Here is a 13,656-nt window from a genome sequence, read left to right on the forward strand (position 1 = left end):
TTTGATTCAATTATGCCAAAGCTTTATGTTTTTTAACAATATGGATTTATAAAAATAATTTTGCAAATATATTTTATTAAATCATAGATATTTTGAATATGGAAAAATGGCAGCACTAAGTTATTACTTAAATGTAAATGAGATCAACTCTCTAGTTAAAAGACAGAGATTGGCTGAATGGAATAAAAAACAAAACCCATCTATTTGCGTATTTGCTGCCTAAAAAAACACATATCAACAAATGTACCCACAGACGGAAAGTGAAAGGATGGAAAAAGATATTCCATGCTAGCAGAAAACCAAAAAGAGCTGGTGTGGCCATCCTAATATCAGACAAAATAGATTTAAACAAAATTGTAAAAGAGACAAAGTAATGATTAAGAGATCAATTCATCAGGAAGATGTGACTATTGTAAATGTGTATGCATCTAAGCAGAGGTCACCTGGCTATTTAAAAGAAATGTTAATGGATCTAATGGAGACTTAGACTCCAATACAATAGTAATGGGGGACTTCAATACTCCACTTTCAGCAGTGGACAGATTAGACAGAAAATCAGCAAGGAAACAGCAGATTTAATTGACACTAAAGACCAAATGGATCTAACAGATATCTACAGAACTTTTCATCCTACACTTGAAGAATCCACATTATTCTCCACAGTGCATGGAACTTTCTGTAGGATTGACCACCTGCTAGGCCATAAAACAAGTCTCAACAAACCCCAAAATTCCAAAAAATACCATGCATTTTCTCTGAACACAATGGAATGAAGCTGGAGATCAACAACTCAGGAATCTCTAGAACATAGGCAATCACATGTAGACTGAACAACATGCTCCTGAATGAACAGTGGGTCACTGAAAAAATCAAAAAATTTCTGGAAAAAAAAATGAAGTTGACAACACAACATACCAAAACTATGGGATATAGCAAAAGCAGTGTTAAGAGGAAAGTTTACAGCAATAGGTGCCTACATCAAGAAATTGGAAAGGCACCAAATAAATGAGCTATTAACATATCTCAAGTACTTAGAAAAACATCAGCAAACTAAACCCAAAACTAGTAGGAGAAAGAAAATAATTTAAATTAGAGAATAAATCAACAAAATTGAAACAAAAATTACAAAAGAACAGCAAAACAAGAGCTGGTTTGTTGAAAAACTAAACAAAATTGACACACCACTGGCCCAAATAGCAAAAAAAAAAAAAGGAGATAAAACTCAAATCATTTAAAATTAGAGGTGGAAAAGAAAATGTAACAACAGAAACCACAGAAATAAAAAGAATCACCAGAAATTATTACAAAGAGATGTATGCCAATAAACAGGGAAACCTAGAAGGAAAGGACAGATATCTGGATACATATGGTTTATCTAAATTGAGCCATGAAGACATAGAAAACCTAAACAGACCAATAACCAAAGCAGAAATTGAATCAGTAATAAAGTCCCTCCCAACAAAGAAAAGTCCAGGACCAGATGGATTCACTGCTGCATTCTATCAGACATTTAAAGAACTAACTCCAATTATTCTCAAGCTGTTCAAAACAATTGAAAAGGAGAAAATCCTCCCAAGTTCTTTCTTTAAAGCCAGCATCACCTTAATTCCTAAACCTGAAAAAGATACAACAGAGAAACAGAACTACACACTAATTTCCCTGATGAACACAAATGCATAAATCCTCAACAAAATTCTAGCCAATTGAATCCAACTACACATCAGAAAGATTATTCACCTGGACCAACTGGGATTTATCCCTGGTGTGCAAGGTTGATTCAACATTCACAAATCAATCAATGTGATTCACCGCATGAACAAACTGAAGAACAGAAACCATATGTTTATCTCAATAGATGCAGAGAAAACATTTGATAAAAGACAACACCCTTTCATGATGAAAACTCTAAGCACATTGGGTATAGAAGGAACATTCCTCAACACAATCAAGGAAATTTATAACAAACCCATGGGCAGCATCCTATTGAATGGGGGAAAGTTGGAAGATCTGGAAAAGACAAGGATGCCCACTCTCACAACTGCTATTCAATATAGTCCTGGGAGTTTTAGCTTGGCCATTAGGCAAGAAAAATAAAATAAAGGGATAAAAACTGGGAAGGAGGAAGTCAAATTATTCCTATTTGTAGATGACATAATTCTATCTTTAGGGGATCCAAAAAAGATTCCCTGAGTCTATTGAAACTCATAGAAGAGTTTGGTGAAGTGGCAGGATATAAAATCAATGCACAAATATCAACAGCCTTTGTTTACATAGACAATACCATGGTTGAAAAAGAACTTCTAAGATCAATTCCATTAATACTAGCTACAAAAAATATCAAATGTCTTGGAATAAATTTAACCAAGGATGTCAACAATCTCAACAATGAGAATTACAAAACTTTGCACCAAAAAGTGGAAAAATCATCCATGTTCATAGATTGGAAGAATAAATATCATCAAAATGTCCATACTACCAAAGACAAGAGATTCAATGCAATACTAATCAAAATATCAAGGACATCTTCTCAGATATAGAAAAATGATACTGAAATTCATGTGGAAACATAGGAGACTCAGAATGGCTAAAGCAAACTTATACAACAAAAAGAAAGTTGGAGGTTTCACAATACTGGATTTCAAGACATACTACAGGGTAGTTATAATCAAAATAGCCTGGTATTGGTACAAAAAGAGATTGACAGACCGTTGGAATAGAATAGAACTCCCAGAAATCAATCCATGCACCTACAACCAACTTATATTTGACCAAGGAGCTAAAACCAATCTCTGAAGCAAGGATAATCTCTTCAACAAATGGTGCTGAGGAAACTGGATTTCCACATGCAGAAGTGTGAAATAAGACCTCTACCATATACCTCACCCCAAAATCCATTCAAAATGGATTAAATACCTAAATATATGACTCAATACCATCAAAATATTAGAGAACATTAGGGAAACCCTGCAAGACACAGGTACAGGCAAAGAGTTCTTGGAAAAGATTCCAGAGGCACAGACAATCAACGCCAAAATTGACAAATGGGATTACATCAAATTGAAAAGCTTCTGCACTGCAAAATATTCAGGAAAGTGAAGAGGCAACCTGTTGAACGCGAGTAGTTATTTGTAAACTATGCAACTGATAAATGATTAATAACCAGAATATATAAAGAGATCAACAAACTCAACAACAACAACAAAAGAAACAACCCAGTTAAGAAATGGATAAAGGACTTAAACAGGTATTTTTCAAAACAGGAAATCCAAACGGCCAAGAAACACATGATAAAAATGCTCAGGATCATTAGCCATCAGGGAAATGCAAATCAAAAACATAATGAGGTTTCACCTTAACCCAGTCAGAATGGCTTTCATATGGAAATCAACAAACAATAAACACTGGTGAGGATGTTGGGGAAAAGGTACCTTAATCTACTGTTGGTGTTAATGTAAACTGTTAAAAGCACAATGGAAATCAGTTTGGAGATACCTCAGAAATCTGAATATAGACCTGCCATATGACCCAGCCATCACACTGATGGGAATTTACCCAAGGGAAATGAAATTAACATATGAAATTTTTATATGTACCCCATGTTTATAACAGCTCAATTCATATTAGCTAAGATATGAAATCAACCCAAATGGCCCATCAACTGAAGACTTTATAAAGAAATTATAGTATATGTACACAAAGTATACTGCACAGTGATAAAAAAAAAGAAAAAAAAAACTGAAATCTGGTCATTTGCAACCAAATGGATAAAATTGGAAAACATCAGACTTAATGAAATAAACCCATCCCAAAAGGGCAAATACCATATACTCTCCCTGACCTGTAATAGCTAATAGAGCACCTACAAGGTAATCTATGGAAGTGAAATTGACATTTTGAGAAGCAATGACTTTGAACAGCCCTTGTCTCCACTGTTGAGGAAGTTTTGTTTCCCCCACACTACTTGTTAAGCTCTTTACTTAACATAGAGTTAATGATATGTGCATAAAGTTATTGGAAAATAGATATTAGTAGAAAATAAGAATGGGAATAGAAGAAGGAGGAGGAAGAGGTGTGGGAGTGTGGGTGGGAGGGTGGGTACAGTGGGAAGCAACACCATGTTCCTAAAGTGGTAATTATGAAATGTATGAAGTTTGTATTCCTTAAATAAAAGGCTCTGGGAATAAATATTTACAGTAAAACAGACTGCCTTAATAATTTTATTATTGATTATGTAGTAAGAAAATACTTTTTGAAGAATATTAGTTAACGGCTGGCGCCGCAGCTTACTAGGCTAATCCTCCGCCTTGCGGCGCTGGCACACTGGGTTCTAGTCCCGGTCGGGGCACCGGATTCTGTCCTAGTTGCCCCTCTTCCAGGCCAGCTCTCTGCTATGGCCCAGGAGTGCAGTGGAGGATGGCCCAAGTGCTTGGGCCATGCACCCCATGGGAGATCAGGAGAAGCACCTGGCTCCTGCCTTCAGATCAGCGCAGTGCGCTGGCCGCGGCGGCCATTGGAGGGTGAACCAACGGCAAAGGAAGACCTTTCTCTCTGTCTCTCTCTCTCACTGTCCACTCTGCCTGTCAAATAAATAAATAAATAAATAAAAAGAATATTAGTTAACAAAATATTTAAAATTAATCATTTCTATTTGATTTTAGATTTTAATGTGTTACCAGATATTTCAATAAGTTTGACTTTGATTTTTAAATAAACATAATTTCTAATGTTTAATGTTACATTTTCTTTCACTCATGGATGTTTTCCCTTTCCCACTTCTGCTACTTCTCCATCTCTTCTCCTTCTTACTGCTTCTTCTGTAGTGACAACTTAAAGTATTTTGAATTTTCACATATATTTTAGATTCTTCTTCTCAGTTTTCCCCCAATATCTTGCCAGTATTGTTGAGGGAATTCTGCTACTTGTAAATGGTAGGAAGGATATAACATTTCTGAATAATAATATGCCTTCTAATCCAATAACATAATATAGTCTATTGTTTCCTACATTTTCTTTAATTTTACTCAGCAATATTTTGTAGTTGTCAACTTAGAGGTCTTCTGCATCTTTTCCATATTGCTACTCTTTTTTTTTTTTTTTTTTTTTTGACAGGCAGAGTGGACAGTGAGAGAGACAGACAGGTCTTCCTTTGCCATTGGTTCACCCTCCAATGGCCGCCGCGGCCGGCGCGCTGCGGCCGGCACTCTGCGGCTGGCGCACCGCGCTGATCCTATGGCAGGAGCCAGGTACTTCTCCTGGTCTCCCATGGGGTGCAGGGCCCTAGCACTTGGGCCATCCTCCACTGCACTCCCTGGCCACAGCAGAGAGCTTGCCTGGAAGAGGGGCAACCGGGACAGAATCCGGCACCCCAACCGGGACTAGAACCCGGTGTGCCGGCACCGCAAGGCGGAAGATTAGCCTAGTGAGCTGCAGCGCCGGCCTCATATTGCTACTCTTAATTTAAGCTTATTGCTCTTGATTTCAGAAAATATGCTGATTCCACTTACCGATTTTAATGTGTATTGGTTTATTTCTTCCAGATTTTCTTTTGGGTAATCATGTAATTTCTGCATATAATTCTGTTCTTTTTTCCAATATTCTGTCTTTTATTTTTTGTTTCTGTTTATACTCTGGGCAGAATCTCTAGTGAAATATGAATAGAAGTAGAAGTAATAGTGAACATTCTTCTCCTGGTGCTAATATTTTTCAATCCTAAATATAATAAAAGCTGTGGTTTTCAATTCTACATTTAATAAAATTCTGTAGGTTCCTTCTAAACATAGCTTTATTGAACAATTTTTTTAAAGTGAGTGGTTAATTTTATGGATTGTCGGAGGGGCATCGATTGTGATGAGTATAAATAGCTATCATTTATGATAGTTTTTTATTTTAAAGTTTTATTTTTTTAAGGAAAAATTACAGGGGTGGGGTAGGGAGCAAGGGAGGGACATAAGGAGAGGAAGAGAGGGAGAGAGGGAGGGAGGGAGGGAGAGAGAGAGAGGGAGAGAGACAATCTTCCATGTGGTTCACTCCACAAATGTGGTTTACTCCACAAATGTGGTTTACTCCACAAATGGCCAAAACATCTAGGGCTGGGCCTGGCCAAATCCAGGAGTCAGGAGCCTCAACTGTGTCTCCCACATAGGTGCAGGGGCCCAAGTACCGGGGCCATCTTCAGCGCTTTCCCAGGTGCATCAGCAGGGAGCTGGACAGGAAGTGGAGTGGCAGTGACCTAACCTATTATGCCACAATGCTAGCTCCCCTTGAGTCTGTTAATGTAAGTCAAATTGGTCATAATATATTTTATATATTTGATTTTTTAAGATTTTCTTTTAAAGATGTTTCTCTGTTCATGTGTTCTTTCGTCTCTTATTAGGTTTCATATCCTTGCACGATTGAATATTTATTCTGGGCTAATACAACTATTTTGAAGCACTTATTTCTATGCGAAAAAATTGTAGTATCTCATTCTCAAACATTTAGAAAAATTTATCAATGAAGCTAGCTAGTAAATATACGTTTTGAAGAACTAATTTAAAATATGGTTTTAATTTCTTTAATAAATACAACACATACACATTTGCTTTCTTCTTATTTTGTTAGTAGTATGAATTGTGCTACTGAGGAATTTGTTTATTTCACCTAAGTTGTCAAGTATTCACAAGATTTGAGCAAAAGATTTTAAGAGGTACTTAACAAAAGAAAAACTCAAGTGATTAATAACCAAATGAAAAAGTGTTAGGGTTTGTACCACATCTGCTCCGGGCTTCTGCCTGGCCCACCTCTAGCCATTACAAACACTTGGTGAGTGACCCAGTGATGGAAGATTTTCTCTCTCTCTCTCTCTCTCTCTCTCTCTCTCTCTCTCATCTCCCTTTCTCTGTAACTCTTTTTTTTTTTAAAGATTTATTTATTTATTTGAAAGGCAGAGTTACAAAGAGGCAGGGGTAAAGAGAGAGAGAGAGAGAGAGAGAGAGAGGCCTTCTATCCACTGGTTCATTCCCCAGATGGCCACAGCAGCTGGAGCTGAGCCAATCCAAAACCAGGAGACAGGAGCCTCCTCCAGGTGTCCCACTTGGGTGCAGGGGCCCCCAGGTCCATCTTCTACTGCTTCCCCAGGCCACAGTTGAGAGCTGGAGCAGCCGGGACTCAAACTGGTGCCCATACGGGATGCCAGCACTACAGGTGGTGGCTTTACCTGCTATGCCACAGTGCCAGCCACTGTAACTCTTCCAAATAAATAATAAATATTTTTTTAAAAATAAATAATTTATTAATATTAAAACTCAGGAAATACAAATTATAATTAGAGACAGTACTACCATATGCTCATCAAAAGAACTAAATTTAAATGTACACTTGAGATTTTGGATATTTATACAGTTTGCACAAAACCACTTTGAACAATTTATTGTACATAGGCTACATCTCCTAAAATAATTAGTGTGACAATAAATTAAATATCACTTTCTGTAATATTCCTTGACAAAAAATTCTGCTATGAAGGTTGTAATATTTGATAAAGAAGTCATTTTGTTTGTGTCTAGAGCAGCGAAGCCTGAAGAAAGCCTTGAGTGATGAGCATGTTGCAGAAACCTTGAGTGCCTTTCAGAAGGAATTTTATTTGATGAGCTGGAAAGTGAATTCAAAGTTTAACTTTCCACGTTGAAAAGAGTGAAATTTGTTTATACATGCAAAGATAAATACAGTAACACCATAGTCTAAGAAATCCTTTAGGTATCTCCCCATGCAATATAAGTGATAAGTGCCAAATAAGTATATTTTGGTATTATAATAAAAAGCTTAATAGTTTTTTTACAAAGCAAGAAAATCGATCAAACAATAACAAAATAAATAGAACAATTTCTCCTATGTATAAATGATAGGTTAGTGCATGTTGATATTATCACTTATTTACACTGCACCTGTTTTCCTCAAGGCCATTTTGTGTCTTTTCAATATTAGGTTAAAAATTGTATTGCTAATTCTATTAATTCTACCCAGAGAAGGAAAGCTCTGTAGGCGTAGATGCTGCCTAATGAAAACACCTAATAATGTTCAGCCACTGTTGTGGAGAAACAGGACAAGAACAGCGAAGGTGCTTCCATTCAACCCGTGACAGATGTGCTGTGTTCTTCAAAGGGCCTGAGCTAAGAGTTTGTAAGTAATCAACCCAGAGACAACAGTATCAACGTAATTTTGGATATTGTTGACCAAGCTTTCCTCTGAAATCCCAACATACTTAGACAAAATGGTTGTGTCAGCCATGCATTGACATAGATGTGGACAAATGTGCAAAACAAGAAGTGAGTTAGCTGTTGTTTGCTGTGAAGAGACTAAATAATAAAGAATAGCACATTTCTGTTATTTTAACCATGAACTATTCTGGCAAATTACAGTGCCGACAAAGCTCCCAAATCCAAGAGGAACTAATTATAAAAGAAAATTACAATGTAGTTATGTCAAGTATCAGAGGGATGTGACTCTTAGGAAATAGTTATTTCCAATTAAATTGATAGCCTTGATTTTTATTCAGATTAAATTATATTCATGGCCATCAATGTTTTCTAAGATTTTCTGTAACAAGGTAAAATATAATACAATTAATCTTGTCTCAATATTATGTTCCAAAATTCTTCTTACTTTGGAATTTTGAAAGTTTAGTGTTTTCTGCTTTTAAAATAGACATTAAGATTTTATAACCCTGTCTATATAAGGAAACATGGCTATACTGTTTAGACTTTAATACCTTATTTTTGTGTCTTCCTGATTGTGGAAAGCTATACACTAATGAGAGTTTTCAAAGATTCTAACGTGCCATGTGCATGACCTTTTAATTGCCAAGGGAATTAATTCACATCATATAAGGTGTTCCAGACTCATTAATTGACACATTTCTCACATTGTCTCATACAACTTCAAAATAAAAAGGATTTCTTTGTTATTAGAATTGGAACATAGGAAAGAAGACGGAAGGAAGTAGAAGTGGGAAAAAAATCCAAAATAATCTCAGTGACTTGAGAGGTATGAATAAAACATATTTAAGATGTTTTTATGCTTTTGCTTTATGAAATGAAATGTCCTTTTTTATTTTTTCTAATTTCAATAGTAAGGCACATTTATTACGGGATACTTTTTGTTATCAAGAGGTATAAGAAAATATGAGACATGTTATTTTACTCTCCAAAGTAAGTCACTAAAATACTTTGACATGCAGAATGTCAAGGTATTTTCTTTTACTGACATTAAACTATTTTTCACTTGTTTAAATATATTTGTATATTCATTTAAACATCTTATATTTTACTTTGCTCAAATATAGAGCTCTTGAAATTATCCTTACTGATTTGTAAGAATTTCACATTAAACATATGTATATATAATATATATAACATATTATTATATATAATATAGTACATAATGTACTATACATAATGTAATCTTCTCCCTGAGAGAAGAACTGAATATTTGGTCCTTTCTTCTGCTTTAAAGAAATGAAAGTAAGAGGATATCTGAATTAGAGCAACTATAGATTTGTGTGTATCAAAGATTCATTGCATTTTTCATCTGTTTATTTGACTTCAAGCAGCAACTACAGAACTGACTCCTAAATTGTGAGTGTTCCATACTCCATCTAATCAGTTTTGTGTTTTTCTTGGTCCTTTTATTCTATTTGAAAACATTTTGGCTCCTAATTCACTTTTATGTTCCTTGATCATTAAACACTGTAGAAATAAGTTTTACAAAGCAAGAGCCCTCTTCTCTGTCTATGGAGAACCAATAATCTGTTCCTCAAGGTCACCAAGGTGGCAGGGAGCTTCCACACCCTCTTTCAACCTTTGTCAAGTCAACTTTCTCGAGATGACTGTACAAGTGAGTTATGTTGATAGCTTCAATGCTGGTTTCACATATTGGCTTATGGCTGATAATCTTTGCTGGGAAATTATGTCTATTGAAAAAATTTTGTATTTTCCATTTAATACTTTTAATTATTTTTGTATATGTGAGTGGACTTTAGGAAGTAGACTTAAATGAATATGTATTTCATTTTTTATTTTTTTCTCACAGAATTTAATCTGTTTCAAATTTATTTTAGGTAACATCTACTATCAGCCAAATAAATGGAAAGACGAAATCACTCCATGGTGTCTGAGTTTATTTTGCTGGGACTCACGGAGTCTCATGAGTTACAGATTTTCTTTTTCTTATTTTTTTCTCTCATCTACATGTTGATTGTGTTAGGAAACATCATCATTATCATCGCAGTGAAACTGGACCCTCAGTTGCATTCTCCCATGTACTTCCTACTGGCCAACCTTTCCTTTATTGATATGTCTCTGGCCTCCTTTGCCACTCCTAAGATGATCTATAATTTAATCAGCAAATATAAGACAATTTCCTATGAAGGCTGCATGGCACAGATGTTTTTCCTTCACCTTTTAGGTGGAAGTGAGATGATGCTACTTGTAGCCATGGCAATTGATAGATATATTGCCATATGCAAACCCCTCCACTACAAAAATATTATGAGTTCTCGTGTTTGTGTCGGGCTTGCACTTCTCTCCTGGACCACTGGCTTTGTGCACACCATGAGTCAAATGGTTTTCACAGTGACTTTGCCATTCTGTGGTCCCAATGTTGTGGATAGTTTTTTCTGTGATCTGCCTCGGGTGATCAAACTTGCCTGCACTGACACTTATGTCTTGGAACTATTAGTCATTGCAGACAGTGGACTGCTCTCCTTGTTCTGTTTCATTTTTCTGTTCATCTCCTACAGCATCATCCTGACTACTGTCCAGCATCGCTCCTCCAAGGGGTCTTCCAAGGCTTTGTCTACTCTTTCAGCTCATATTACAGTGGTTGTGCTGTTCTTTGGACCTTGCATCTTTATCTACGTATGGCCTTTCAGCAGTGTCTCCATTGATAAGGTCCTCTCTGTATTTTATACAATTTTTACTCCACTTTTAAACCCACTCATCTACTCATTCAGGAATAAAGATATGAAGAAAGCATTAAGAAAAATAAAGACCCAGTATGTCAGTTCCAGATCAGTTTTTTAGCTGAAATGTTATAAGCACCAAAAACATAATTACCCTGCCATCATCATTATCATAGCCATCATTATCATCATCCAAGGACATAAGGTGTATGATTTTTTTATCAAACAGAAATCACGTTTTGGGAAATGATAATCTTCCTCTACATGCAATAATATATCCTGATTTGTCCATCAAAGTACAAACCATTCCAATACATCATTACTTACATGGTAATTATAAGGTTTTTTTTAATAAATTTAATCGTTTTAATTTATTATGTTTGAACCATCTGAAGGCACAGCAGTGAAACAGACATATTGTCGTCAACAGAGAACAAAACTGAGCACTAGAAATTATAACAGACTTGCCACAGAAATTGTAATTATTGGACCCGAAATCACATGCTACACATAGCTCCAAAATATATGCATTCCAAACTAAAGATATTTATCCCGTACCTTGAATAACATTCAAGATTTTTTGTTTTCTTTGCCCTCCTTTGGAGGACAAAGTTCCGAATAAATAAATCTTTCCAACAAGAAGGTAGAAGAGTCTTCCATTAATCCTGAAGTAAAAACAATCACCTAGACATTTCAGTGTTCTCTCTGATGCTATTATGGATCACACTGATTCAGGTGCATCAGGACTGTCGTTTTACAAGAGCATGTTAAAGACCACATCTGAAACAAAAATGATTTGTTGTAGTAGCACCTCATCGCATTTGCATATCGCGTAGTAAAAAAAGAGCATTACATAACCTCGTTTAAAAAAAATCAATTGCTTCCACCAAGTAAACAGTTACCGTCATTAGAAATCCTGATGAAATCACAAGAAAATGCAACAGTAAAATAAGGGAACAACCAAAGTTAACTGAGTTTTTTTTCTTTTTTAATGTTTATGTATTTTTATTTAATCAGTATTTAATCACTCACTGGTTGACACACATCTGGGCTGTTTGTAGTTTTGGCTGTTACAAATAAAGCTCATGTGAACAATTTTTGCCAAGACTGTATGTAAACATGCTTTTATTTCTCTTGTATAAATAGCTAGAAATGGAGTGACTTACCTATTTAGTAGGTGAAATTTTAGCTTTTTAAGAAAGAGCAAAACAGTTTTCTATATAGTGTTTGCACTATTTAACATTCCCACCGAGGGTGTAAAGAATTCTAGTTCCTCCACATCTGTCTCAACACTTACTATGATTTTTTTTTTTTTTTAATTCTGACGTTCTGTGTGTATAGGCAGGTACCTCACTGAGGATTTAATCTGTATTCCCCAAATGTCTATTGAGCATCTTTTTATGTGGTTAATTGCTATTCATGTATCTTCCTAGATTGTTTGCTTAAATATTTTGCACATTTTAAAAAATGGATCCATTGGCTTACTGTCAAGTTTTGAAAATTCTTCCTGTAGTCCACAGACAAGTTCAGATTTATGCTTTAAACGACAGCCTCCAGTCTGTGCTTTGTGTTTTCATCCACTAACAATGGCTTGCAAAAATCATATATTTTTAATGTTGAGGAGATTCAATTTATCAATTTATGTGCTTTTTGATTGGACTTTTGGTGACCTTTCTAAGAAATTTTTGCCTATCCAAAAATCTCAGAGGATGTCCCATGAAAGTATTATAGTTTTATGTTTCACATTTAGATATGTGACAAACTTTCAGCTATTTTTCTAAAATAACTTGTTAGATTCTCAGAGGCACAGCAAATGCAATGTAATTGCTACACAAAATTCTCATCAATTCTCATGTGAAATTAATACAAAGAGAACAGATTCAATGTGGTTTGTAGATACCATTCTAAAAAGATAATAATTCCTTGTCTTCCCTCCCTCCCTCCCTTTCACTGCTTCTCCCTGGCTATTATCCAGGAGCTGGATCAGGAGTAGAGCAGCCAGGACACGAACCAGCACCCACACAGGATGCTGACATTGCAAGCAGCAGCTTTACCCACTATGCCAAGATGCTGTCTTCCCTCTCCCCCCCTTTTTTTCTCACTAAGGATCACTTTGGCTTTTCAGGACCATTTGTGATTCCATATGAAGTTCAGGATTATTTTTGTCTAATTCGTCAATAAATGTCATTAGTTGTTTGATACATATTGCATTAAATCTGGAGAATTCTTTAGGTAGTATAGACATTTTAATGATACTGATTCTTCCAATCCATGAACAAGGAATATATTCATTTTTTTGTGTCTTTGATGATTTATTTCAGCAATGTTTTATCATTTTCATTGTAGAGATGTTTCACTTCTTTGGTTAAATTTACTTCTAAATATTTGATTTTTCTTTTTTCTGTGGCTATTGTGAATAGAATTTCTTTCCTGATTTTTCTTTTAGCGAGTTCATCAGTAACATACAAAAAGCTGCTGGGTTTTGTGTGTTTATTTTTTTAACCTGCAACTTAACTGAATTGGTTTATCAGTTCTAACAGCTTTCTGGTGGAGTGTTTAGACTTTTCAATGCACAGTATCATGTCATCTGCAAACATGGATATTTTGACTACTAGTAGTAAAATGGTGATATAGAAATTAAGAATATTTTTCCATAACCTATATTAACTTACAATGATAATCAGTAGATGGCTTAAAATCATTCAATAAATGTAATTTTA

General features: G+C 35.4%; 2 protein-coding genes across 7 annotated transcripts in view; one reads left to right on the forward strand and one right to left on the reverse strand.

The window, feature by feature from the left end:
* Positions 1–13,656, reverse strand: part of LOC100342568 (olfactory receptor 4K13) — a 99,711-nt gene that overhangs the window by 29,012 nt on the left and 57,043 nt on the right. For 3 of the 6 annotated variants that reach the window (XR_007910461.2, XM_051822574.2, XM_051822575.2), the window contains one exon: positions 5,505–5,640. The exons of the other annotated variants lie outside the window; for them this stretch is intronic. The gene's annotated coding sequence lies outside the window, so the exon portion shown is untranslated. The remainder of the gene's footprint in view (positions 1–5,504; positions 5,641–13,656) is intronic. 6 annotated transcript variants of the gene reach the window in all.
* Positions 10,119–11,084, forward strand: LOC100342316 (olfactory receptor 4K13-like). The gene has a single exon (XM_070054868.1). The coding sequence runs from the start codon at positions 10,119–10,121 to the stop codon at positions 11,055–11,057; it is 939 nt and encodes a 312-aa protein (XP_069910969.1). The 3' UTR covers positions 11,058–11,084.

Source organism: Oryctolagus cuniculus, chromosome 12, assembly GCF_964237555.1.
Source record: "Oryctolagus cuniculus chromosome 12, mOryCun1.1, whole genome shotgun sequence".
Classification (NCBI taxonomy): Eukaryota; Metazoa; Chordata; class Mammalia; order Lagomorpha; family Leporidae; genus Oryctolagus; species Oryctolagus cuniculus.